The sequence below is a fragment of the Artibeus jamaicensis genome, unplaced genomic scaffold (assembly GCF_021234435.1).
Source record: "Artibeus jamaicensis isolate MK-2021 breed Jamaican fruit bat unplaced genomic scaffold, CSHL_Jam_final scaffold_474, whole genome shotgun sequence".
NCBI classification, from domain to species: domain Eukaryota; kingdom Metazoa; phylum Chordata; class Mammalia; order Chiroptera; family Phyllostomidae; genus Artibeus; species Artibeus jamaicensis.
Window position 1 is genome coordinate 6,283,760 of NW_026522046.1, and position 23,653 is coordinate 6,307,412.

Below are 23,653 nucleotides of genomic sequence, written 5' to 3' on the forward strand. Positions count from 1 at the left end.
CCTCGCTGCCTCCAGCCTCCGCGCAGAGGGGTCCTGGGCTAGCGCGTTCCAAGCGCCCCCTACCGCCACTCCCAAGCCTGGAAGGAGTCCCCAAGGCAGACCCCGACCGGGCTGGGCCGGCCCCTGTGGATGGGCTGGCGGGCGGAGCAGCACCGAGGGCACCGCCCTCGGCCCGCCCGCCGAGGAGGGGACGCTAGCGGGAGGTTCTGCACTCGTCCACCCGGGCTGCGGGGACGGGACGGGTGCCGGCGCGGGCTCTGCGGGCGGGTAGCCGAATCCAGGCCGGAGACCGACCGCAGCGGGAGGCCGGAGAGCTGTGCGTGGAGATGGCGGCCGCAGCGGCCGCGGTGGCGGAGGAAGGGATGGAGCCGCGGGCTCTGCAATACGAGCAGACCCTGGTAAGTGAAGCCGAGCCGAGCCCAGATGGGTGCGCTCAGGACTGCTGCTCCTGGTTACCTTTAGAAGCGCGAGGACGGGGAGGGGGGTGGGTGCTATCCTAATCTGCCCCAGCCTTGTGAGCTCGCGAAACTGAGGTTCGAGGGCCTGAGAGGCTGGAGGGCTAAGGGAAAGGCTGCATGCAGATTTCTGGGTGAGGCTGGGGACCTGCAGAGGACAAGATCAGGTGCTTGTCCCAGGTGTCCTTCCCTTTACCTCCTCTGCCACCACGTTTTCTTTGCTCCTCCCCCCGACCACCTGGGCCCAAGTCTCAGCACCCCACCACCCCTCCCCATCACCGCTCACACCCGTTGAACTTTATCTCTCTACACTCCTAGCTTCGCCATCCAGGACATATCCTCTGTCCCCAGTAAGTGCGTTTTCTGTGCTAGACACAGACACATGAGTGTGCATTAGAAAGACGGTCTGACCCAAACCCAGCCCCTACCCCTTCAGCCTGGCAACCCAGCATTGGCAGGGGTCCACACCCCTCTATCTAAATAGGTGTGTGGACTGGGACCTTTGGCCATGCTTACTCTGAGTATCCAGCCCCCACCCACCCCAGGGGTGTCCCTTGACCTCATTATAAGCCAGGATCCTGGGTTCTGAGCTGACTCATGGCCAGCCCCTTCTTGTGTCACTGGGGTGGGGGACTCAAACGCTAGGGAAGGGCTTCTTTTTAAACAGCTGGTCCTGAAGTTTGCCCAGGAAGGAGACAGGGAGGGGATCTCTTCAGGAGGAGTGAGCCCCCGGGCTGTAATTGAGGCTGGGAGGTGCCCAGTTAAGAGAGGGAGTGACTGGATGAAACAGGATGACAGGGAGAGGTGGCAGGGGTGGAGCAGAGCAAGGGTGTTGGGGGAAGCCGTCCTGTAAAGTGGGAGGTGTTGGGCCATCTGCATAAGCCAAGAATGGGGCATTGGTCAAGGAAGCCAGGTACCTGGCCCTGAAATGTTGCACCAGTCCCATCCCTATCTCCTTCGCCTGGTCTTTATCTCTAGTATGAGTTCTCAGGGTCAAGCTCTCTCCCGGGCACCCTCTGCTCCAGTCTCCCCCTTCTCCTCCTGATTTCTTTGTCTTTCCCTCACAGGCTCACCTCCCACTCTGACACTGTGTCCACCTCTTTATACTCTTTCTTTCTCTCCCTTCCTCCTCCCTTTTTCTCCCTTCTCTTCTCTGCTCCTTCTCCAGGCCTCTCTTTTACCCTTCTCGCCTCTCTCTGGTTCCCTCTCCTCCCTTTCCACGCTCTCTATCTCACTCTCTCTCTGTCTCTATCTTTCCCTTCCTCCTCCCGCCACCCCCCCTCCACAGCCCCAACAGGAGCCCTTTGTGTCTCAAAGCTCTGCGGGTGGCAGCCGGAATATACTGCTCCCCGCCCCCCAACATACGCCCAGCTTGGCAGGTCTAGCCATGGCTCAGAAACTCTACCGTCCCATCACCCCAGCATCCCCAGTCACAGCCCAGCCATCAGTTTCTGCTGTCCCTCAAACCACTACCGCTGGACGCAGGGCAGCTGCAGAGTGGGCTGAGGCCACCAAGTACTCCCCACCCACCCAGAGAGACTTTCCACTCCCAGCTGGACTGGCAGGCTGGTGTTTTTGTGTGTGTTGGGGAGGGGGGGGCGTGGATGTAGAATAGGAACAAGGGGATTAGGGTGGGTGGAAGGGGTACAGCTGAGTAGGTCACAGGCCAGAGGCCCAGCAGAAACGTGATAAGGATTGAGGCCCCGCCTGCTCCTGGGCCCAACTCAGCTGCCCCCAGCTCCTTGAGGGCCTTATTGTTACTCGGATGCCCTTGACCATCCCTTAGTCTCTGACCTTCCATCTTCCCACTGTCAGACTGCCTTAGGTTTCTCCGCCTCTCCTCCTCTGGGACATTCCCTCCCGCTCCTCCTCACTGGCCCTCCCTCCGTCAGGCCTGTGAGAAGAGGACTGATTATTCTGCCACCCCCAGAGCTGAGTCCCTGTACCTTGGCTGTCCCCATCACTGTGGCCAAGACAGTCCCCACAGTCTGCAGTGTGCATTGTTCCCACACCCCATGCCAAAGTGGGACCTGTGGTTTCAAGAGGGCATATGTAATATGGGGGTTTGGAGAAGGGGAGCGGAGACCCCAGAAGCCCTCCCTGAATCCCCTCTGAGCTCACAGGCAGGGCTGCTAACCCGTCTTCCCCATTGCTCAGATGTATGGCCGGTATACTCAGGACCTTGGGGCCTTTGCCAAAGAGGAGGCTGCTCGGATCCGCCTGGGAGGGCCCGAGCCCTGGAGGGGTCCACCTTCCCCCTCGGCTCTCCCAGAGCTCCTGGAATACGGACAGAGCCGTTGTGCCAGATGCCGCAGTGAGACTTGGGTTGGGGCAGGGGATCTGGCTGTGCTGTCCTGGGGGCGCAGCGGCCACTCACTACAGTTTCCCATTGGGGGTTGGGGGAGGCAGGGGTAGGAGCACTTTGGTGTCAACCTCCTCCTCCTTCCCTTCCCTGCCCCCAGTCTGTTCGGTACGCTGTCATAAGTTCCTAGTGTCCAGGGTCGGTGAAGACTGGATCTTCCTGGTCCTGCTGGGCCTCGTCATGGCGCTGGTCAGCTGGGCCATGGACTATGCCATCGCTGCCTGTCTGCAGGGTAAGGGCAAGGGTTGGCAGGGGAGGGCAGGGGAGCGCCAATCTGCTTCCTCCATGCCACACTTGTCAAAGTATGTTGGCTACTTGGCCAGTCCGAGTGCCCATCTTTAGACACAATCGCTGCCACTCCCACAGGCCATGACTTCTTGCCTCCCCTCCAGCTGACCCTCTTACCTACAGTGATCTCCATCCCACCGATGGCCCTCCCTCTAAGGCCTTTTGTACCCAGGCTCTGTGTGGTACACCCTGGGACAGTGTGTCATAAACGTATGTCCCAGCGGCCAGACAGGGACCGGGCGTACACCGCAGGGCGCAGTGGCATGTCCTCTCCCCACAGCTCAGCAGTGGATGTCTCGGGGCTTGAACACCAGCCTCTTGCTCCAGTACCTGGCCTGGGTCACCTATCCTGTAGTCCTCATCACTTTCTCAGCTGGATTCACACAGATCCTGGCCCCTCAGGCTGTCGGTAAGTAGGAGAGATGGGGAGGGCAGAGGCGGGAACTCCTGAAGTGGGCGCATCAACTTACTCTCCTGGGGCTGTACACCCCCCAGGGTCTGGCATCCCCGAGATGAAGACCATCTTGCGGGGTGTGGTGCTAAAGGAATACCTCACCCTCAAGACCTTTGTAGCGAAGGTCATTGGGCTGACCTGTGCCCTGGGCAGCGGGATGCCCCTTGGCAAAGAGGTAACAGCAGGTTGGGGAATGAAGGGGTCCCGCCCGGGGGATGAGGGGGAGAAGCCAGGCCAGGGTCAGGGTGTGCCCCTCCCCTGCTCATCACCTGCCCCCACCCCAGGGCCCTTTCGTGCACATTGCAAGCATGTGTGCTGCCCTGCTCAGCAAGTTCCTCTCCCTCTTTGGGGGCATCTACGAGGTAAGGGCGACCCTGGAGCAGGGCAGAGGAGAGGGATGGGCCGCTGAGCTCGGCCGACTCTCCTTTTCACCACTCTGGCCAGAACGAATCCCGGAACACAGAGATGCTGGCCGCCGCCTGTGCCGTGGGCGTGGGCTGCTGCTTTGCGGCACCCATCGGAGGTAGGCGCCAGTGCAGCCCCCAGGATGCCCTTGGCTTCGCCTCCTTTGCTCTTCTCATCGGGCTCTGAGTCCTGAGGCCAGGCCCCGACCTCAGCGGCGCTCTCCCTGCCGCCCCCACCCACAGGCGTTTTGTTCAGCATCGAGGTCACCTCCACCTTCTTCGCGGTGCGCAACTACTGGCGGGGCTTCTTTGCCGCCACCTTCAGTGCCTTCATCTTCCGGGTCCTGGCGGTCTGGAACCGCGACGAAGGTAGAGCAGCCCCGGGGACGCGGGGAGGCCCCGAGAGGGCTCAGGCGGGGCCCTCAACGCCACACCTGCCTCCCTGTGCTACTCGCCTTCCCCCCAGAGACCATCACCGCTCTCTTCAAAACCCGGTTCCGGCTTGACTTTCCCTTCGACCTCCAGGAGCTGCCGGCCTTTGCTGTCATCGGGTGAGGAGCGAGGGCGCTGGGGCCCGCAGGGGGGAGGAGGTCCAAGAGGGAAGACGCCGTTTTACAAGGACGCTTCTTCCCTCCGCAGCATTGCCAGTGGCTTTGGGGGAGCGCTCTTCGTCTACCTGAACCGGAAGATTGTCCAGGTGATGCGGAAGCAGAAAACCATCAACCGCTTCCTCATGAGGAAGTGAGTGCGCTTCGGGCCCCTCTCCAGGCTGCTTTGGGTTGTGCGAGGGCCACAGTGGGGCGGGTGACGGGGGGCGGGTGACAGATGCCGGCATGCAGCGGCCCAGTCAAAAACACACCCCATTGAGAAAACCAGCCAATGGCGTTTTCTAGGTGGCCCGAGAACTCGGGCTCTCACCTGAATTACCTGAAAATTGGCACTTTTGAATTTTATCTCCGGAGCACAGCTCTCTCCATTGTTCCCTGAAGACTGGGAGTGGGGAGGCCCGAGATGTGACTTTTGTTGGGACTAACGTCCTTCCCCTGCAGCTAGGGCTTCTGAGGGCCGGGGGAGGCACAGCTCTGAGCTGTCTTGGAGAGGGCAGGGCATGGCAGGGGTGGCCTTTCTGCCACTGCTACCCACTCAGGGAGTCAGGAGCCAACAGAAAGTTGCTTGGGCCCATGATAACCCCGGATGGCCATCACCCTTGGGGCCATCATCTCATGAACAGCAAAAGGGACCTTCTCTCAGAACTGTGTGCTTTATATAAGAGCCAAGGCTGTGCCGTGACCTCGGCCCTAAGGTACGCAAGGGCACCCAGCCTCTCACCACCCACGTTTGGTGCTCTGAAATCTCCATCTCTAGACGCCTGCTCTTCCCGGCTCTGGTGACCCTGCTCATCTCCACTCTGACCTTCCCCCCTGGCTTGGGACAGTTCATGGCCGGACAGGTAACCCCAGGCAGAACGGAGTGCATGCTTTTCCCTCGGGTCCCCCCCTTCGAAAGCCAACGGCCCCTGCTCTCTCCTGTGGGTCCCTTCCCTTCACACTGTCTGTTCCCCAGCCTGAGGCACCCTTTTTGCCTACAGCTCTCACAGAAAGAGACGCTGGTCACTCTGTTCGACAACCGTACATGGGTCCGCCAGGGGCTGGTGGAGGAGTTAGAGCCGCCGGGAACCTCGCAGGCCTGGAGCCCACCACGTGCCAATGTCTTCCTCACCCTCGTCGTTTTCATTCTCATGAAGGTGGGCTCCTTACAGGTGTACAGCTGTTGCTTCCATAGGCTTGTGAGGTGCCAGGCCCCAGTCCCAGCACTTTCCCTGTAACTTGTTCAAGCCTTAAAACAGTGCCGTGGAGAGGAACTGTTAGCACCTCGCATTAGGGAAGTTGAGACATAAAGGGGTTGTAATTGGCCCAACTTCACACGGCTGGTGGCAAAGTGAGAATTTGAACCCGGGCCATCTTGTTCTGGAATACTTCATCCCTTCACCTCTGGGCACTTCTGGGGTAACTGGGAGGTTTATTACCAGACGAGCAATGGAGGCTCCTTGGGGTGGAGCTGGGGCTGTCTGGAGTCAGGCAGCACCCCTGCCTGTCTGAACTGCCTCCTGCCTGCAGTTCTGGATGTCTGCACTGGCCACCACCATCCCGGTGCCCTGTGGGGCCTTCATGCCTGTCTTTGTCATCGGTGAGTCCTCAGTTGCCTGTTCTCCCTGCCTGGGAGTGGGTTTCGGTCCAGCCTCAGCCCCAATGCCCACCCCCACAGGACTGTCCCCTACACGGAATGACCCACTGGCCCCTCCCCCACCCTCTGACCCTCTCTCTTCCTAGTGCCCCCACCCTCCCCCTCCACTGCCTGTTTCTCTTCCCAACCCCCTCCCTGAAGGAGCAGCATTTGGGCGTCTGGTGGGCGAGAGCATGGCCGCCTGGTTCCCAGATGGGATTCACACGGACGGCAGCACCTACAGGATTGTGCCCGGGGGCTATGCAGTGGTGGGTGAGTGCTCCAGGGCCCCACCTGTCCTGGAAGATGCTTGTGGGGCCACAGCGTCTGAGGCTCTGGTGCCCCCTGCTGACAGAAACCAGGCTGCCTTCAGATGCAGAATCCCAGTGCCCGGGACCGGTACTGGGCACTCCTGAGGGCACCCACAGACTGTCCTCAGGTGGGGAAGGTCCTCTGGCCCCCGGGCACCCAGAGGAGACTAAAGGCGGCTCTCCCCAGGGGCGGCTGCGCTGGCAGGAGCAGTGACACACACAGTGTCCACGGCCGTGATCGTGTTTGAGCTCACAGGCCAGATCGCCCACATCCTACCCGTCATGATCGCCGTCATCCTGGCCAACGCCGTCGCCCAGAGCCTACAGCCCTCACTCTACGACAGCATCATCCGAATCAAGAAACTGCCTTACCTGCCTGAACTGGGCTGGGGCCGCCACCAGTACGGAGGGCCGGGCAACAAAGGGGTTGTGGGTGAGGGGCAAAAGGTGTCCCGGGGCCCCTTCACACCCACCTCCAGCAAGGTCCTCAGTCAGTGAAGCTGGGAGACCAGCCACCATGCTCCCTCCTGGCCCGAGCGCCCCTTGGCCACACCCTGGGGGAGCCCTGCCGAGCCCTGCCGGATCCGAATGAGGGCCAAGGAGTACTCCCTGTACAGTGCCCTCAGCCCTTGTCCCCATGAGTTCTGGGGCCTTCCTTATGGCCCTGGGATGGTAGTGCTCCATGCTGACCACAAATCAAGTGCCTCTCGCTGCCCCCAGGCAGTACCGGGTTAGAGTGGAGGACATCATGGTGCGAGATGTTCCCCATGTGGCCCTCAACTGCACCTTCCGGGACCTGCGGCTGGCACTGCACAGAACCAAGGGCCGCATGTTGGCCCTAGTGGAGTCCTCTGGTGAGACCAGCAGGGGCCCCAGATGCTATGAACATCTCCCAGGGTCCTTGCTCTGGAAGGGGGAGGGAACAAGAGTGCAGGATCCGTCTCCTTGGTCCCAAAGGCAACATCCAGCCTTTGCCAGTCAGGGCTTCCCTTCTGTGTCCTTTTGCCTATGTCCAAAACCCCGCCTCGAGTGTAGGAGAAAGGCTGGAGGCTGGGGAAAGGGCCTTGGCATCAGCTCCTGAGTCCTCCCACCTACTCTCCCCAGAGTCAATGATCCTCCTGGGCTCCATTGAGCGCTCACAGGTGGTGGCATTGCTGGGGGCCCAGCTGAGCCCAGCCCGCCGGAGGCAGCACATGCAGGAGCGTCGAGCTTCGAAGACCCCTCCACCGCCTGATCAGGAGAGTCTCACCAGCCCTGAGACCTCCGTCCGCTTCCAGGTGAGGGGAAAGCCCTACGCAGTCACACAAACTTCCTCCTAAATGTTGTCATACACATTGATCAGGAGGGTGACCTATAGGCATCCTGGGGCCACAGACTCACCAGTCCCTTCTGCCTACACAGGTGAACACAGAGGACTCAGGCTTCCCTGCTGCCCGAGGGGAGACTCACAAGCCCCTGAAGCCTGCTCTCAAGAGGGGGCCCAGCAACTCCATGAGCCTCGGGGAGAGTTCCCCAGGTGAGCCCAGCACCCACCAGCACCTTCCTCCACCCTCCTCGACAGAGCCAGAGTCCAGCCTCTGAGACTGCACAAGAGCCCTGGCACCTCTTCTGGCTGGGGCACGTCCCTGCTGAGAGGCTGCCTGGAGAAGCAGAACACCTCCCCACTTTCCCTCCTCCTCCCCCACAAAAATGACATTGCCCTAGGGCCTTGTGTTTGGGAACACAGGGAACGTGGAGCAGGCTGGCATCGCCCTCAGGAGCCTTTTCTGTGGCAGTCCAACCCCCGAGGCTGCTTCAGAGGTGAGTGGCTGTAGCCTCTCCATCTGGTTCTTCCTTTACAGCTCTCTCTACTGCTGAGATGGCCTCTCCATTAGCTCTGTAGCACCTGCTTCCATTCTCCCTGCCCCTTTGCCCTCCCAGATTGCCAGCTCTGTCTCTGCAGTGCACCCTTCTCCCGGCCCCACCACACTTCTCACCTCCCTCCTCCCTATAACATCGATTCCTCTTCTCTCCTGTTCGGCTCTAACAAAGTTGGAGAAGTCGGAATCATGTGACAAGCGCAAGCTGAAGCGGGTCCGAATCTCCTTGGCAGTAAGTGCCCGCTTCTTTGTGCAGCTTAGGAGCATTAGACAGGGCAGGCCAGGGTCTAGGTAGTAAACCTTCCCCAGTGGGGGAGACACACCCCCTTTCCCCAGCCCCCAGTGCCAGCCTCCCTCCCTCTCTCCTAGAGCAACTCAGACCTGGAAAGCGATATAACCCCTGAGGAGGTAAGGTGTGACTGGACTCTGGACTCTGTTTCTTCTGGGATGTGTTCAGTCATCATCTTGGCTTCTGTCCCCAAGGGAGGGACCGTGGGGTAGGAAAAAAGGGCTTTGAGGGAGGTGGGGGCAGCTATCTGCACCTTCCCCCTAACCCCCCTAGTCACCTACCCTCAGATCCAGGAGTGGGAGGAGCAGCAACTAGATGAACCTGTCAACTTCAGTGACTGCAAAATTGACCCTGCCCCCTTCCAGCTGGTGGAGCGGACCTCTTTGCACAAGGTAGGGCCGGCAACCCAGCGCTGGCCTGGGCCCTCCGGAGCACTGGTGGGGACCTAGGTCCTCCCACCAGTTTGGACTCAAGCCAGTGGTGGGGGCGTGGGAGGACAGCGGAGAATGGGCTCTATGCTGATATGTTTTTCAAACACATTATTTCCAATGATGGGAGGCCAGGAGCCAGGCCCCCCCACTTAGCCTCCTTGGACCTGCGGTGGAATCAGGGATCAGTTTTCCTCCTCTCGGCCTTGCCCCCCAGGGAGCTCTGGACCAAAACAGCAACAAAGACAGGGCTCAAGAGGGGTGCAGGCCAGAAGGCCAGGCTAGGGTCAGAGCTGGGAGGGAAGCTGCCAGCTCCCAACAAGGCTGATACACCCACACAGAAAAAAATGGGTGAGAAAGAGGCAGGATGAGAAAATCTAACAAACAAGCTAACAAACAGCCAAGCAGGGGTCGGGACACTGCAAAGAGATAAACAAAGATGAGAAACGCCCAGTGGGGGGCTTGGAATGTCAGACCCCAGAAAGTCTCACTTAATGTAGGCCCAAGGAAAACCGGTAAGGACACGGGAAGGCAGTTCAGGGGAAGAGCAACACCAGCCTGCAGAACCGGGGAGAGCACTTGATTGCAGACAGACTGGCAGTGGGCAAGGCTGACATAAGAGGAGGGCGGGGCCTTCCCAGGAGGGGGCAGTGGTGTCCCTGGGCACCTTCAGGCTTTTACGTGGAGGCAGAGAGCTCAGGCACACCAGCAGACTGCTGGAGCAGAAACCAAGGGGTGTTTTGGCTAACTTGTCACTTTGGATGTGCAAACCTCTGAGGCGTGGGGACGGGGCCAGTGGGAGAGCACTCCCAAGGCCTGCAGCTGGGACAGCTAGCGTGGACGAACATTGTGCCGAAGGCCAGCTCAGTGTAGGTGAGCAGGGGCCTGGGCAGAAAGGACAGGAGACAAAAGAGAAATGTTTAAAAAAAAAAAAACCAAAAAGTTAATAAAGCAACTTATAAACCCTTGGGTAAAGACCTCGGATCAAAGTGAGTGGAGAATTGCAGTACAGTTGCAAGAAGAATAAAAAGATAGGCCTGAGAATAATACATTCGGCTTTCATTGAAAGCCCTTCTTCCTGCCCTGGCTGGTGTAGCTCAGTAAATTGAGCCCAGGCTGTGAACTAAAGGGTCACCGGTTCGATTCCCAATCAGGGCACATGTCTGGTTTGCAGGCTGGGTCCCTGGTACATCAGAGATAACCACACATTGATGTTTCTCTCCCTTCCCCTTTCTCTAAAAATAAATAAAACAAAATATTTTTTTTAATTTTTATTTTATTGATTATGCCATTACAGTTGTTCTATTTCCCCCTTCATTCCCCTCCACCCTGCACACCCCCTCCCCCATCATTCCCCCCTTTAGTTTATGAGCACGTGTCTCAAGTTCTTTACATTCTATATTTCCCCTACTATTCTTACCCTCCCCCTATCTATTTTCTACCTACCGTCTATGCTACTTATTTTCTGTACCTTCTCCCCCCTTCTCCTTCTCCCACTCCCCTGTTGCTAACCCTCCACGTGATCTTCATTTCTATGGTTCACTCCTGATCTAGCTGTCCTTTTAGTTTGCTTTTGTTTTAGATGTGGTTGTTAATAACTGTGAGACAAAATCTTTTAAAAAGAGAGAGAAAGCTTTTCTTCCTAAGACCTCTAAAGCATTTCCATCATCTTACTTAGCCCTCAAACATTGAATAAAGATGATGACACTCCTGACACTTTTTAAATGCCTGCTATATTCCAGGCACTGAGCTAAGCTGTTCGCATTTAATTTAATCCTCATGACTGCACTGTAAGAGAGACAGTGGGATATTCCAGTTCTTACAGATGAGGACTTTGAGACTCAGAGACATTAAGCTAGTTGACCAAGGTCGCACAGCTAGGATGTAGCACAGCCAGGCCTGGAAGCCAAGATTGACCCCAAGCCTGTGGATTTAGCCATTTTAATACACAAGGAGACTGAGGCAATGAGCAGGTCACTTGCCCAAGTCAATATAGCAAAGTTAGGCCTAGAGCCCAGATTTCCTGGCCTCAGTGCCAGTGTTCTTTCAGAGGGCCATGCTGTCTCTCTCCCTGTCAGTTCACTGTTCCCAAGCCCAAGAAACGCAGGCCCTCCAGTGAGCTCCCTGGTGTCTAATTAAATTAAAATGAAAAAGAACAAAGCATGCATTTGTTAGAAACTTAAAAATCAGAGGAAGAGAAGCAGCCTTTGAGGAACCGACTAACAAAAGTACAAAGGACTAGAAGTGATAAGAACATTAAAGATTAGAATTCAAAATGTCCTTGCAGGCCTGAGGAGTCAGTAAGTAGTAGCCCAATTAAGTTCAGGAACGGAACAGAGAGTCAAGGGAATGCACTGGAGACTATTAGGAACCTGTGCAACGGGAGCATCAGCACCTCACCCGTTCAGAGGCCCCCGACAGCGTGGCAGCGGGTGGGGGAGGCTGCAGTGCCAGCACTGGGTCAGATGAGCCCGAGCCAAGTCCACACTCTGCCACCCGTCAGCTAGCTGCGTAACCTTGTCACATGTCTTGGCCTCTAGGTGTTTCATTTTCCTTATCTGTACAATGGGGATCATAGCACATATATCATAGGGTTTTCTGAGGGTTAAAGGAGTTGATATGCAGGAACCACTTAGAACAGTACCTGGCACATAGTAAGGATTTGACATATTTCATAAATTATTACTACTACTCACTGGTATACTTAGAGGTGAAGAGGGGACTTTAAAAGATGATGTAATGTGGGAGGTGTGTGAGAAATTGATGTTTTCCGATGAGGTTGGGTGATTATATGATGCTGTAAACTGGGGTGCCTGGTAGAATCAGACACTGGAGAGACAAGCTGGGGCCGGCTTGGAAAGGGTCTTATGGACCATTCTGGGGAGTCTGGGCTCTAACTCAAGTTTGAGAAAGCTGATAGGCTGGCAGAGCCCAAGTGGTTGGAAGGGAGGCAGGAAGCAGAACCCACAGGGTGTTACAGCCCATCCTGGTGAAGATGGTGAGGGAGTCAGGTGAATGGCCAGGATGCACAGGAAGCAGATCAGTAAATTCCGTGACTGCCCAGGACAGGTGGTTTGCAGACCTAAAAGGCCTACAGCCTGCCAGGAGCTCACTCGGGATTAGGCCTGTGGGGAATAGAAAATCCAGGGGAATGATTTAATAGGATCCTTGAGAGAGGATGAGATGGATTATTAAACATAAGAAGACAAGGCCTAGTGATTATTAAAACAGGAAATGATGAAGATATGTCTTCCCATGAAATCAGAGGAGGAAACTAAAGACAGCTTGCAGTGTGTAGGATTCAAGGGACTTGCTAACCCAAGACAGTTACCACACGGGCACCAGAGGGGCACAGGAGGGCTTAGGGCTGAAACTGAACTTCTAGCTCCTTTTGGAAGTACTATCACGCCTCGGCAGGAGAAAGTTAGGAAAGTTCTGTAAGTTCTTTCCTAAAGAATTCAGCAACTGTATAAGAAAACACTTTTAAGTGTTGAAACAATCACAATGACTTTGGAATAACTGGTACTCAAGAAGCTGGGATATTAATGCCCATTTTGATTTCAGCATTAAGCCAAGAGGCTTACAAGTAGACTGAAAACAGTGTGATAAATGATAGGCCAGAAATTCCAGGAACTGCTGAGTCAGTATAGTGTTTTTCAAGACATCTGGCCCGAGAAAATCCACTTAGAGCACAAGGGAAACTAGCTGACAATTTCTGAACCCTTGGTGATTACAGTTGAAAGCTTGAGGGAGGGCCCAAAGCAGGAAACACATAGGTGGGGGGTGGGGGAGGCGCAGATCTCCTGGAGTGTAAGTTGCATCTCACAAGGGCCTGGGCTGCTCTGGGCCACAGAACAGGCAAACCATACGGGAGGTGGAGGCTGCTGGCCAGTGGGGGCAGTCAGAGCCAGGGTGAAGGGGCACCTTGGATGGCCAGACAGCTGAGGGCAGAGGGGAAGCACACGTCCGCCACTAGGGTGATGCGAGAAGAGCAGGGGTCTCACCCCTGAGGGGGTGCGTGGAACTTTCCTCCTGGAGTGGTAGGAAAGGTGGCCGGAGTGAGAGGGCCTCTTCTCACTGATGACCCTGAGCAATGTCACTTCACCACTGAGCCCCGTGCTGCCTGTCCTGTGCAATGGGTGGCATACTTAGGACAGTGCCGAAATTAAATGCCAGTGTGAGACTCAGCCAGGTGCCTGGTGCTCATTAAGTGTCACATGTGAACAGTATTCTCCTCCATTCTCCTAACACTTCTAACACGGGATGAGGAACCCTCCCTCTACCCATTTTCCCATCAACGTAAAGATTCCTGCTATCAAGTTTCTGAGGATTGTTCTTTCTCAATATTCCTTTCCCTCTGGTTGTCTTTCCCCTACCCGCACCGTCTGTGGTGCCCCTTCTCCCCACCCTAACTCAACAGCTTGTCCTGTGCCCTCGTGCATCAAGGCCAAACTTTCTCTCCCCACCCTGCAGACTCACACCATCTTCTCACTGCTGGGAGTGGACCATGCTTATGTCACCAGTATTGGCAGACTCATTGGAATTGTCACTCTAAAGGAGGTAAGATGATAGTGGCCATCAAAGCCACTCCCACTTCCAAAAAGGCAAAGGGGGCTTCTGTCTAGCCTACCTGGGGGAAGTGCTGGGGAGGAGTCTGAACAGGAAGCTCCATCTGAACCTCTCATCTCTCCAGCTCCGGAAGGCTATTGAGGGCTCTATCACAGCACAGGGCGTGAAAGTCCGGCCGCCCCTGGCCAGCTTCCGTGACAGTGTCACCAGCAGCAGTGACACGGAGACCACTGAAGTGCATGCGCTCTGGGGGCCCCGCTCCCGCCATGGCCTACCCCGGGAAGGCAGCCCTTCTGACAGTGACGACAAGTGCCAGTGAATTCCTTGGTGGGCAGCCTGGGGCGGCGGTGGGCTTGGCTGTCCGCCCGGCCTCAGAAGCTCTCCTATGCCTCCTACCTTGGGAAAGCAGGAGGCAGCTATGGCCAAAGGCTAGAGCCCCAGCCCCCCTTCCAGGCTGGGGGCACCAGCTTCTCCCAGTTCTTCCTACCTGGAATGGGACCCAGCTCCCACCTGCGGCAAGTGTCCCTTTCAAGGGCAGGAAGGTCAGCACTGCCCTGGCAGGACAGGGGTGGGGTTGCTTGATCCCTGCTGCCCCTTTGAGGAGCAAAGGGGTAGAACTAAGATGGGTTTATACTGGAACCTCCAATGACCAGATGTATATAGAGATTTACAAAGATTTTTATATTAATTTAATAAAACAAATTCTCAAATAGAACCAAATAAACATCTAATGAGCCACTTATGTATAGAATGCCTGTGCCCATCAGCTCATGTTCTTCCATTGGGCCCTCTTACCTGCCAAAACCTACAAGGCCTGAAATCCGTAGCCCCGCACACCCTGTGGCCATAAAACTATAACGCCTGCCTTCCTTAGAATAGAATGCAGGATCTGCGGAGGCCTCCGCTGCTTGGCTGTCAGCACCCTGGCTGCCCCCAGCACTCGCTTTGGCCCTTCCTTCAGCCAAGAAAGGCACTACCCTCTTTCCTCCCCAAGGAGAGGCACTCCCTCATGACTGTCACCGGTTGGCACAATTCCTGCCCTGCTCAGGCATCAGCAGACGATTGTCTGGCCACCCTGGTGGCCCCCTGGTGGCCCTCCCTGGAAGAACACTGAAGTCACAGCTCTTAGCAACCAGAGCCATCCCCTCTTCCAGGAACTGCACCCTGAAGAGAACTGGATGAACGCAGCAGCCTGGTGGGCTGGGAACCACTGGGCCCCTTCCCACACATCTAACGAGGGACTGGAAAAGGGCCCAGACCCATTTGGGGTGGCCAGGAAAAGGGTGGAGGGTACAGGCTTTCATCATTCCAATGCCTCCCAGAGAAGATCCGACTGAAAGAACAGACCAAACCCCTCTTTTTCTTTAGAAAAAAGAAGATTTAGAGACAATGGAGAGGTGAAGCACAGCACGAGCCCAGCTGGGAGAAGGGCCCTGGGGGACGGCTCAATCTGTAGGCTCCCCGGGTGGGGGTGATTCTATCAAGCACTGCACGTGGACTTGGAGGTGAGGAGAGAAGCAGAGAGGAGAGAGGCAGAGGGAGGAGTGGGGGAGTCCAGGCTCCCTCCCACTCTGCCCCACACAGCCCAGTCATAACCGCCCCCTCAGGGGTTCACACCCTCAGAGGAGGAAATATGTGGCATTTTTTGATTTAAGAACATGACATCACTCTGCCACAGCTGTAGCCATGCCCCAGGGGCCCCGGGCAACCCCCGGCAAACCCCAGGAGTGGGGGCTGGACATGCGCCCCCAGCCTGGTCCCTGCCTCCTCTCTAGACACTTTCATGCAAAACACACAATGAGGAGTGAGTGCTCCAAGGAGCCCTCTAGGCTTTGGAGCTCTGCTGGAAGCCTCAAGCCCACACGTGGGCACGGAGGCTCTGCCCCCAGCAGCAGCCAAGGGACACATGCCACCACCGGGCATGATTTGTGTCACTGTTCCTCTGGTTCTGCCTCATCCTCGTCTAAGGACACCACCCCAGAAGAAGCCACGGCAGAGGCTTGCTGCTGCTGTTCCCAGCTGCCCACTGGTGGTGGGCAGAGTGGCTGGCAGTCCTCGCAGGGCGCTGGCTCCTCCTCGGCGGCGGAAAGGCGGGACTCTGTGAGGGGCGAGTTGTAGAGCGAGTCCTGGGCCTCCAGTGGGCCCAGGCTGCGGAAGGCACTTTCCCGGCTGGGGGGCAGTTTGGCAAGGAGCAGCTCTTCGCCCAGCAGCTGGGAGGCCAGGCGGGCCGGGGAGCCCAGCAGCCCATCCTCCAGGCTGCACAGACTGGAGCACAGGGTGTCCGGGGACACGGTCTGCGAGCAGTCGCTCTCGGGCTCCACAGAGCCCTGGCGCAAAGGCCGAGAAAATCTGTGACCACTGAAGAGGTCCTGAAGGTGGGGTCCCAGGGGCAGCTGCCCAGCCATGTCTGTCAAGGGAGAGAAAAGAAGACAGCCCTGCTAGCCCCATCTCAGTCAGCCACCCTGGAAACGACATTCTCCCCATTCTACCCTGACACAGTGCTAAGGACAATGGGTAAGAGCCAGGGAACTTGAGGCAAGTCACTTAACCTCTGCTTCATTTCCTTAATGGTGAATTGGGGATTCTAATATACCTACCTTATGGGGTTGCTGAGAGAACAGAATCTGGCACACAGTAAAAAAGCAGTAAATGCAGGGATACCATGCATGGTCATGCAGGTTGTTCCCTGCACAAGGGGAGCCTGTCCTAAGCCAGTGGGTGGGGCTGAAAGTCAGCCCTCACCCTGCTCACCAAGCAGCAGGCCCTGGCATGGGGCTGTGCCCACCAGAGAAAGGAGTGCCTTTTTCAAATCTACACAAAAAATTCCACATCAGCTAGCAGTGGCCTTGGGTAAATGTTAGTTATTATCACCAAATCAGGGATCAAAACAGACCTGGAACTCAGTTAAATAAAACACTGCAGCTCAGGTCCATCTTGGTCTCAGGCATCCCAATCAGTACCCTCTGGACCACAGCAGCAGTCTCCAATCTGCTCTGAAGTGCTGCCCACCTCAGAGAACTTGTTAATTAGCTAGAGGGGTGGGGGGTGGGGAGGCAATCTTCAAAGGCAAAGGGGTGGGGGGATGGTAGCCTGGGAGGCTTAAGCCCAGAAGCCACAGAGAAAGTCGGCCACGTGGTCCTGAGAATGGAAGATGAAAGGAGGGCCTTGCGCAGCTGCACAGCCCCACAGGGTCCCCTCTGCAAGCAGTGGTGAAGAGGCCCGAGGTCTGGAATGCGAGCAGGATGCTGAGCTGGAGCCAACAGCCCTGTGGGCAGCCCAGGCCCAGCAGGCTTCCTGTTTGCCCAAGGCCACAGCCCCGTGAGGTGCTGCTGTGCTGTTGCACTCGCTGCAGCCAGCCTGGGGACAAGACACAGCGGACCCTCCCAGAGACAGGGCTGCACAGAAGGTGCTAGTGGGGTCTCTGGGCATTTTATTTTTTTGAGGCCTGAAAGGCCCAACTGCACAGACAGGCCGAGAAGGCTCAGCACCTGTGAGAAACTCCACTCCCTCCTGCTGACTGGCCCCCTACAGGGGTGGACAGCCCTCCTGCCCATGGAAAGTCAAGGACTGCCTGGACAGAGTCTGCCTCTCCCTCTCCTTCCAAAGGCTGAGGACATCTGGATCTCCCCTTCCAGAGGTTGAGCTCTGAATCAGAGGGCCTATCAGACAGTTCCACCCCAGATGGCAGCACTAGCAAGACATGTCCCCTCACCTGAGTCAGTTCCCCCAACAAAGTCCTCATCATAGGATTCATCAGTAGAGTCCTCACCATCCACTGATGACCACGCCCGGAGCTTGGCTTCTGCAATGGCAAATTGCTCAGCCACTCCTGTTGGGGAGGACATGGAATTCATTAGCAGAGGGAGCTAAGATTAGGGCTCAGCTTGGAAACAAGAAAGGTAAGACACAGGGAGCGGGAAGGACTCCAACCCGCCCAGCAGGTCCAAGGAGATGAGAGAGTACGTCCCTATGACAAAAGTGGGGCTGATCCTCTTTCTGTCACTCACCTGCTGCAAAGCGAGCCTCTTGTTCACCCTCACTGAGATCCGAATAGGAGGAAAACGCCGATTCCAAGGCAGCAGGCGAGTCACTTGGCTTGCTCCAGCCCTTCCATTCAATGAGGTGAGCCACACGACCCTGGGCCATGGCAGTAGGCTTGGTCACGTGGTCCTTCACCACCTGGGAAATACCTACAGGTGTGGCAGAGTCAGAAAACTTGGTAAGAGCATGGGTCAGGGAGCATTTGGGAAGGGAGTTGAAGGGTGATGGTAATGAAGGTCCACATGTGCCTTGTGGGGAAGGTGGGGGCTGGGATTCACCTGAGAAGGAGAAGAAAAGGGAGAGAGCAGCAGGAGCTCACAGGAAATAATCCTTAAGGACATGTACAAAAGGGAGAAGAAAGGGCAAATAACCTGGGGCATGGGAGGGAGATGCATACCATGCAGGGATGATCTGGCCAGTGCAGCAATCTCCTGGATAGTTAGGGCTCTCCGGGACTTGGGCAGCATCGCGACTGTGTCTCCAACATTCACCTTGGGTGATAGTATCAGAGGGTGAGTGCTCCTCTGACAGCAGTGTCCTCGCACCTGTCCAACCCCCACCCAAGGCATCAAGGGGATACAGGAGCTGGGAAGAGATGCCGGGGCAACGCATGTGTCCCACTGGCTGCTGGGATATGCAAGAGGGTTAGAAGCCAGGACCAGCAAACTATGTCCTTCCAGGGAGCAACAGAGACATGGGCAGGCCCAAACCAACAGAACTACAGCTAACCCTCCACATTCCCAGCTCCTAGAGGGGAAGAAGGCAGGTCAGGAAGAACCATGGAGGGTCTTCGAGGAAAGAGGAAGGGAGAAGGATATAGCATCCAGGTTCCCTTCCTTTTGCCCCTCTCCTCCTTTCAGTCTTCAGACCCACGTACTATTTGTAGAGCCTACCAGGGCCACGAACTCAGCATGACCAAAACAAAGCCAACACCTTCTCCCCACGTCTGGCTCTGCATCCAGACTTCCCTACTTTGCATCACCCCACCATTCTCCCATTCAGCCTGGCTCTAAACCTCAGCATTACCATCAGTTCTGTGAGCCTTCCTTCTCTGTACCTGTTAAGATGTAATGATGACTCTCCAAATTGCCTCTGATACTACCCTCATCTTTTGCCACAGCCCTTCCTCAAGCTCTCAGCGCCCCTTGCTCAGATGAGCACACTGGTGGTCCCCCAAGCTCCTCTGACTCGGTGCTATTTGTCAGCCTAATGTGTTGTGTAAGTGTTCCCCTTCCCCCTTTCCATGTCTGGCTGGTGCTTTCTCATCTTTTGGGTCTTGGCTGAAATATCACTCCCTCAGAAAAGCCTTCCTGGCCACCTGCCAACTGTTGACCCTCCCTCTGTAGTCCGTCACAAGTTACACCCCTCTATCAACATTCCCCATGTATGTGATTATGGTCTATTTTGTGTGTTTCCTTATTTCTTGTTCGTCTCCCTCACTGGTCTTAAGCTCTTTCAGAAATTCAGTCTCTTTTGGTCACTGCTGCACACCTTTGCTCTGTGCCTGGTACACAGTGATCTCTCAAATGAGCAAGGCAAGGTACAAATGTAAACAATTTTCCTAGAGTGTAGCTGGTCACACATGCCCTTATTTAAAATCTTTTCTAGCCCTGGCTGGTGTAGCTCAGTGGATTGAACACGGGCCTGCAAACCGAAGGATCACAGTTCGATTCCCAGTCAGGGCACATGCCTGGGTAACAGGCCAGTTCCCAGCAGGGGACACACAAGAGGCAACCATACACTGATATTTCTCTCCCTCTCTCCTCCCCTTCCCCTCTAAAGATAAATAAATAAAATCTTTAAAAATTTTTTTAAATAAAATAAATCTTTTCTGGGCTCCTCTACTGTCCAATGAAGGGCAAGCTAAGAGCCCGGCCCTGAAGAACTCTGTGCAGCCCGGCCTCCTTCCAGGCCTGCTTGCAATCCACTACTGACCTCCTCTGCCCAGTAAAACCCCACTTCTCCACTTTCCTTGTCAACAAGCAGCCCTCCTGCCTTCCTCTAGGCAAAGGAACCCTGCTTTTCCCTGCACTAAGAAAGCCATCTTTGCCTGACAAAAAAGCCCCCTAACATGTAAGGTCTGACTCAAGTGCCACCTCCTATTGTGTTTTCAGCCCACAGTTTTCTCGGTATCTTCTTCAAACCCACCCAACCCCAGCATTACCCTTGCATCACTCCTGAAGGGTCTCGGGATAGCATGGCCTGAGTCTGCTTCCTCTGGGTTCCCACCTCCACCCCGCACCTTGTTCTGTGCTCCTTGGCAAGCCCAGGCAAATGTTTGCCTCAACGAATGAATTAAGTCAGAGGTCCAGGTGTCCTCCCCAGCATTACCTAGCTCCACTCCATCAGTTCCCACCCTTCACAAGAGAGGCTCCACTTGCCCCTCGCTCGACCTCAGGCCCACTCCCTGTCTCTCCCCTTTGGTACCTGGTTGACAGGGCCCCCAGGGTGGCGCCAGTAGCCTCTTGCCGGGTGTGGAAGGAGGAGCACCTGCTGGGTGTTTCCTGGCTCGCTCTCCCTCCCTCCCCTCACTCCCCCTGGCCGCCGCCATCCGTGCCAGCACTCCGCGCAGCTGCGGCCCTGGCCCAGAGAAAAGGTGTATGTTTCCCTGGCAACCCATCACCATGCAACAGGGTCTCCCGGGATATGGCCCGGGATGCGCTGACGTCAGCACCAAAGGCGCAAGCAGCCCTCCCGGCGCTGGCGATGCGCCGAGCAGAACAGACCGGCGGGGGCGGCCTCACTGCCGGCCGGATAGCGCCTCCGCTCGCAGGCAAAGGGAGCCAGAAACAGGCTGGCAAGGCGGGGGTGGGGGATACAGATCCCCTTCATGTGGATGCGGTTCCCCCTTCCCCCTACCAACACCAGGGCCCAGCACCTCTGGCAAGTCCTGGCTGTCCACGGAGGAAGGGCGAGAGGACCGGCTCCAGCCTCGGAGGGTCCTAGCGGATCCCAAGGAAGACAGAGAGAGGCCCCGAGGAAGTTCGATCCACTCCACAGCCCACGCGGGGTCCGAGGCCACTGAGAGGTGGGGGAAAGGCTGTTCAGCTGGATTCCCACTTCTGCAAAGATCCCCCTCCTTCTTCATCCAGTGTTGCCATATCGTTCCTCCTCAACCCCTCCCCCACCTCACAGAACATCAGCAACCACCTGGTGCTCTCACAACTCTGAAAGCTCCCATCCCACTGCATCCCACTGCCCCTAACCTTTAGGCTCCTGGGGCTGTTCTGTGGCAGCCACTGGCCACCTTCCTCCACTGAATATATTTTGCCACCAATACCTTCCAGATGACACCTAAACTTTGGTAAATTCCGAATCTTCTCCCGCTTCTAGACCCACCCATTCTTCTTGGAAAGCACACCTCATTCTTCCACCGCCATCACCACCCCCCTCCCCACCACCATGTTGGACCCTTTGCAGGCTTGCTGCCTTCCTTCTCTTGGTTCTTGTTTCTTGCCAGACTCAGACAGTATGCAGTTCTTTACTCTTCTTCTCTGACAAACTGATGCTTTTTCTTTCGCCCCAGTTCCCTAAGGCTGTTTCCTGATGTCCTCTGCCTGGCCCCAGCCTGGTTCCCAATGTCTAAGCCAAAGTAATTTTTCTCTTGCCACCTGAGCATCCTACTCCTCAGCTTCCCATCACCTCCCAGACTATATCTACGGTCTCTTGTCTCACCTCTGCGACTTGTCTGACAAGTCCATCGTCCTCCAGGCCCTTCACGCTGCCACAGGAACATTTTTCCCAGCACAGAAATCATAGGCATGCTGGCTGTGTTGATGCAGAGAACCAAAAGCCCAGAACTGCTCCAGGCTCAGCTCCCAGTTCTATTCCTATTTTGGTTCCGGATGCTGAGCCAGTCCCCTCCCCGCTTGGAACCTGTTCCTAGTCACATAAGGAGAATGCTCCTGCCTCGTGGCTTTGAGGAGGTGGGAGTGCCAGGGGCCCAGCCAAGCTCTGTGGAGCTCAGCAAGCTGAGGCTTGTTCCCTAGACAGTGCCAACAGGCGATGTATATCACAACTGACCTTTAGCTGGAGCAGCCGTCTCTCTTCCTGAGCCTCAGCCTGCTGGTGGTCCCCAGAAATGCTACCAACCAGAAGGAAGACACAAGGTTACAGGCCATCCCTGGCCCCAGCTGGTACCTAATCAGGGTTCTCGATGCCAATCCTGAGGTCAGCCAAACTCTCCCCTGACTATAGGAGGGAATGAATTCCTGAACTCCAAGCCTTACAGGGCCAAAGGAGATCAAAGCAGCCTCCTGTTTCTCAGTTTCAAAAGCCAATGAGGTTAATGTAGGACTACAAATCCCAGAATTCCTCAGGGAACCCAAGGAAAACAGTAATCTCAGAGTCTTAGTTCCAAAGAACCTCAAGTACCAACCACACTAAGGCCTGTGTGACTGACCACCTGCCCTGAAGCCCAGAACCCACTCAAAACCTAGCCCTCAACATCGTAAGTTCCTACCTGGCCTTAGGCTTGGAGAAATCCATGACACTGGAGTAAAGTAGGCTGGCCAACCTCAGATGCACAGGACTAAAACCAGGCCCCAGCATGCACCATCCATGGGAACCAAGGCCCAAGCAAGGGTCAGCAGTTGTAGGAAAGAAGACCCGATGGCCTGCCTCTCTCTGGGCTCCTGTTTCCCTCCACAGGGTAGGGTGATGTTTTGTTGTTGAGAGTGGGGGAAGGAAACTAAAAGAGTTGTGAGAGGTAATCAGCTGCTCACAGGTGCCCAAAGTGAGGCCCGAGTCCATCTGACGCTGAAGTGGGGAGTAAGATTTAATTAAAAACTCCTTGATAGAGTACTTGGCCAGCATTTGCAGGCTTAAACGGGTTGGGACACAGCTGGGGAAGGCAGGTTCCCAGTCTAGAGACACCCCCCCAGGGCTGCAAGAAAAGGTGCAGGCAGAGCAGGGTGAGTGTACGTGGGTGGACAAGGCCAGTCACCATGGGCTGGAGAGGGTCGATTAGCCCTTCCCCAGGCCAAGCACCTCCTGTCACCCTCAGCAGTGGGAATGCAGGCAGAAAGACATGAGTCCACCCTGCAGAGCCCCAGAAGCAGGGAGGCCACAGAACGGAGCTCCAGTCAGTTTAGCCCCCTCCCCGCTCCAGCCAGCTCCCTCCTCTTGCCTGGCCCGCCTCCCCGGTGCAGGCTCCTCCCATCCGACATTGGCCCCTTCCTCAAGGCCCCCACCCACCCGCAGCCGGTGCACCCGCAGCCCGACTTCCCAGCCCGTGCCCGGCCTCTGGCTCTTACCCTGAACCGCCGGGCTCCGAGAGCCAACACAGCCCATGGCCAGGCACTCAGGCACGCTAGCCTGCGCTCGGGCCCCGGGCCATCGGCTTACCGAGGGTCGAGCCGCGGCTGCCACCGGGGAGGGGAGAACCCGGTAGGGGAGGGGGTGGGAGCCGCGTCCGCCGCCGCTCCCGAGAGAGGGAACCGGGCCGGTGACGCCAGTGCGGGGGCGTGGCCATCGCGTCACCACCCAAAGCAGGCGGGGCCGAGCGGGCGTCAAGGCCACGCAGTGGCGGCCACAGGCCGACTACTGAAAAAGCTTGCCCTGTGCTCTCCCAGGCCCAGCTGCAGAACCACTTAAAGTGATTAGAAACGGAGAAGGGAAGGCGACAGGCAGACACTCAGTGCGCCCAGGTTTGCCAATAACACTGTATGGGGCAAAAGATCTCTTTAAATCCTACCCCATTTTATACATGAGACCTTGTATCCGTGAGGGACTTTCCCTGGCTGTCCCAGGACCTCCATGAAAGCAGGTTTCACTCACACTGATAGGAGAAACCAAACACCTAAGTAGCCCACAGTTATTTGTCTCCCTGCCCCCCTCCTAATCAACAGGACACCCAACCACCGTCCACTTTGAAGACCAAACCCTCCAAATGACTCCCGGCTCCTGCAATCAACAGGGGATACAAGAGAGGCACCAGCTCTCAATGGGGCTGCCCACCGATGCGTACCT

At 56.4% G+C, this 23,653-nt stretch overlaps 2 protein-coding genes across 4 annotated transcripts; one reads left to right on the top strand and one right to left on the bottom strand.

Moving 5' to 3' along the window:
* Positions 1-204: 204 nt before the first annotated feature.
* On the top strand, positions 205-14,243 carry CLCN2 (chloride voltage-gated channel 2). The gene is made up of 24 exons (XM_037154874.2): positions 205-398; positions 2,613-2,769; positions 2,918-3,049; positions 3,386-3,514; positions 3,601-3,734; positions 3,844-3,921; positions 4,004-4,082; positions 4,207-4,332; positions 4,430-4,514; positions 4,603-4,704; positions 5,329-5,413; positions 5,552-5,707; positions 6,081-6,150; positions 6,349-6,459; positions 6,685-6,898; positions 7,218-7,351; positions 7,602-7,774; positions 7,899-8,013; positions 8,224-8,297; positions 8,529-8,588; positions 8,726-8,764; positions 8,933-9,037; positions 13,547-13,633; positions 13,767-14,243. Exons 1-24 carry the CDS (start codon positions 327-329, stop codon positions 13,959-13,961), a joined length of 2,712 nt encoding a protein of 903 aa, XP_037010769.2. The 5' UTR covers positions 205-326; the 3' UTR covers positions 13,962-14,243.
* Positions 14,244-14,314: 71 nt separating this feature from the next.
* On the bottom strand, positions 14,315-23,587 carry FAM131A (family with sequence similarity 131 member A). 3 transcript variants are annotated; one of them, XM_053657862.1, is made up of 10 exons: positions 22,939-23,587; positions 22,146-22,441; positions 21,707-21,767; positions 21,359-21,451; positions 20,562-20,704; positions 20,111-20,263; positions 18,081-18,174; positions 17,650-17,832; positions 17,355-17,471; positions 14,315-16,049 (listed from the first exon to the last, which is right to left on the bottom strand). In XM_053657862.1, exons 4-10 carry the CDS (start codon positions 21,444-21,446, stop codon positions 15,574-15,576), a joined length of 1,254 nt encoding a protein of 417 aa, XP_053513837.1. In that variant the 5' UTR covers positions 21,447-21,451; positions 21,707-21,767; positions 22,146-22,441; positions 22,939-23,587; the 3' UTR covers positions 14,315-15,573. The 3 variants fall into 3 exon arrangements, with proteins under 3 accessions (XP_053513837.1, XP_037010770.2, XP_053513838.1); XM_037154875.2 differs by lacking the exon at positions 20,111-20,263; XM_053657863.1 differs by lacking the exon at positions 22,939-23,587 and having other exon boundaries at positions 22,146-22,808.
* Positions 23,588-23,653: the final 66 nt, after the last annotated feature.

Coding starts and splice junctions, on each gene's coding strand:
- FAM131A (XM_053657862.1), bottom strand. CDS start 21,446: ATGCCTATGATTTCTGTGCTGGGAAAAATGTTCCTGTGGCAGCGTGAA. Junction 20,705..21,358: donor TTGTCAGACAAGTCGCAGAG/GTGAGACAAGAG, acceptor CCCACCTCTCAG/TGGCCTCGGACCCCGCGTGG. Junction 17,833..18,080: donor GGCCAGATCATCCCTGCATG/GTATGCATCTCC, acceptor CCACACCTGTAG/GTATTTCCCAGGTGGTGAAG.
- CLCN2 (XM_037154874.2), top strand. CDS start 327: ATGGCGGCCGCAGCGGCCGCGGTGGCGGAGGAAGGGATGGAGCCGCGG. Junction 2,770..2,917: donor CCGTTGTGCCAGATGCCGCA/GTGAGACTTGGG, acceptor CCCTGCCCCCAG/TCTGTTCGGTACGCTGTCAT. Junction 5,708..6,080: donor TCGTTTTCATTCTCATGAAG/GTGGGCTCCTTA, acceptor TCCTGCCTGCAG/TTCTGGATGTCTGCACTGGC.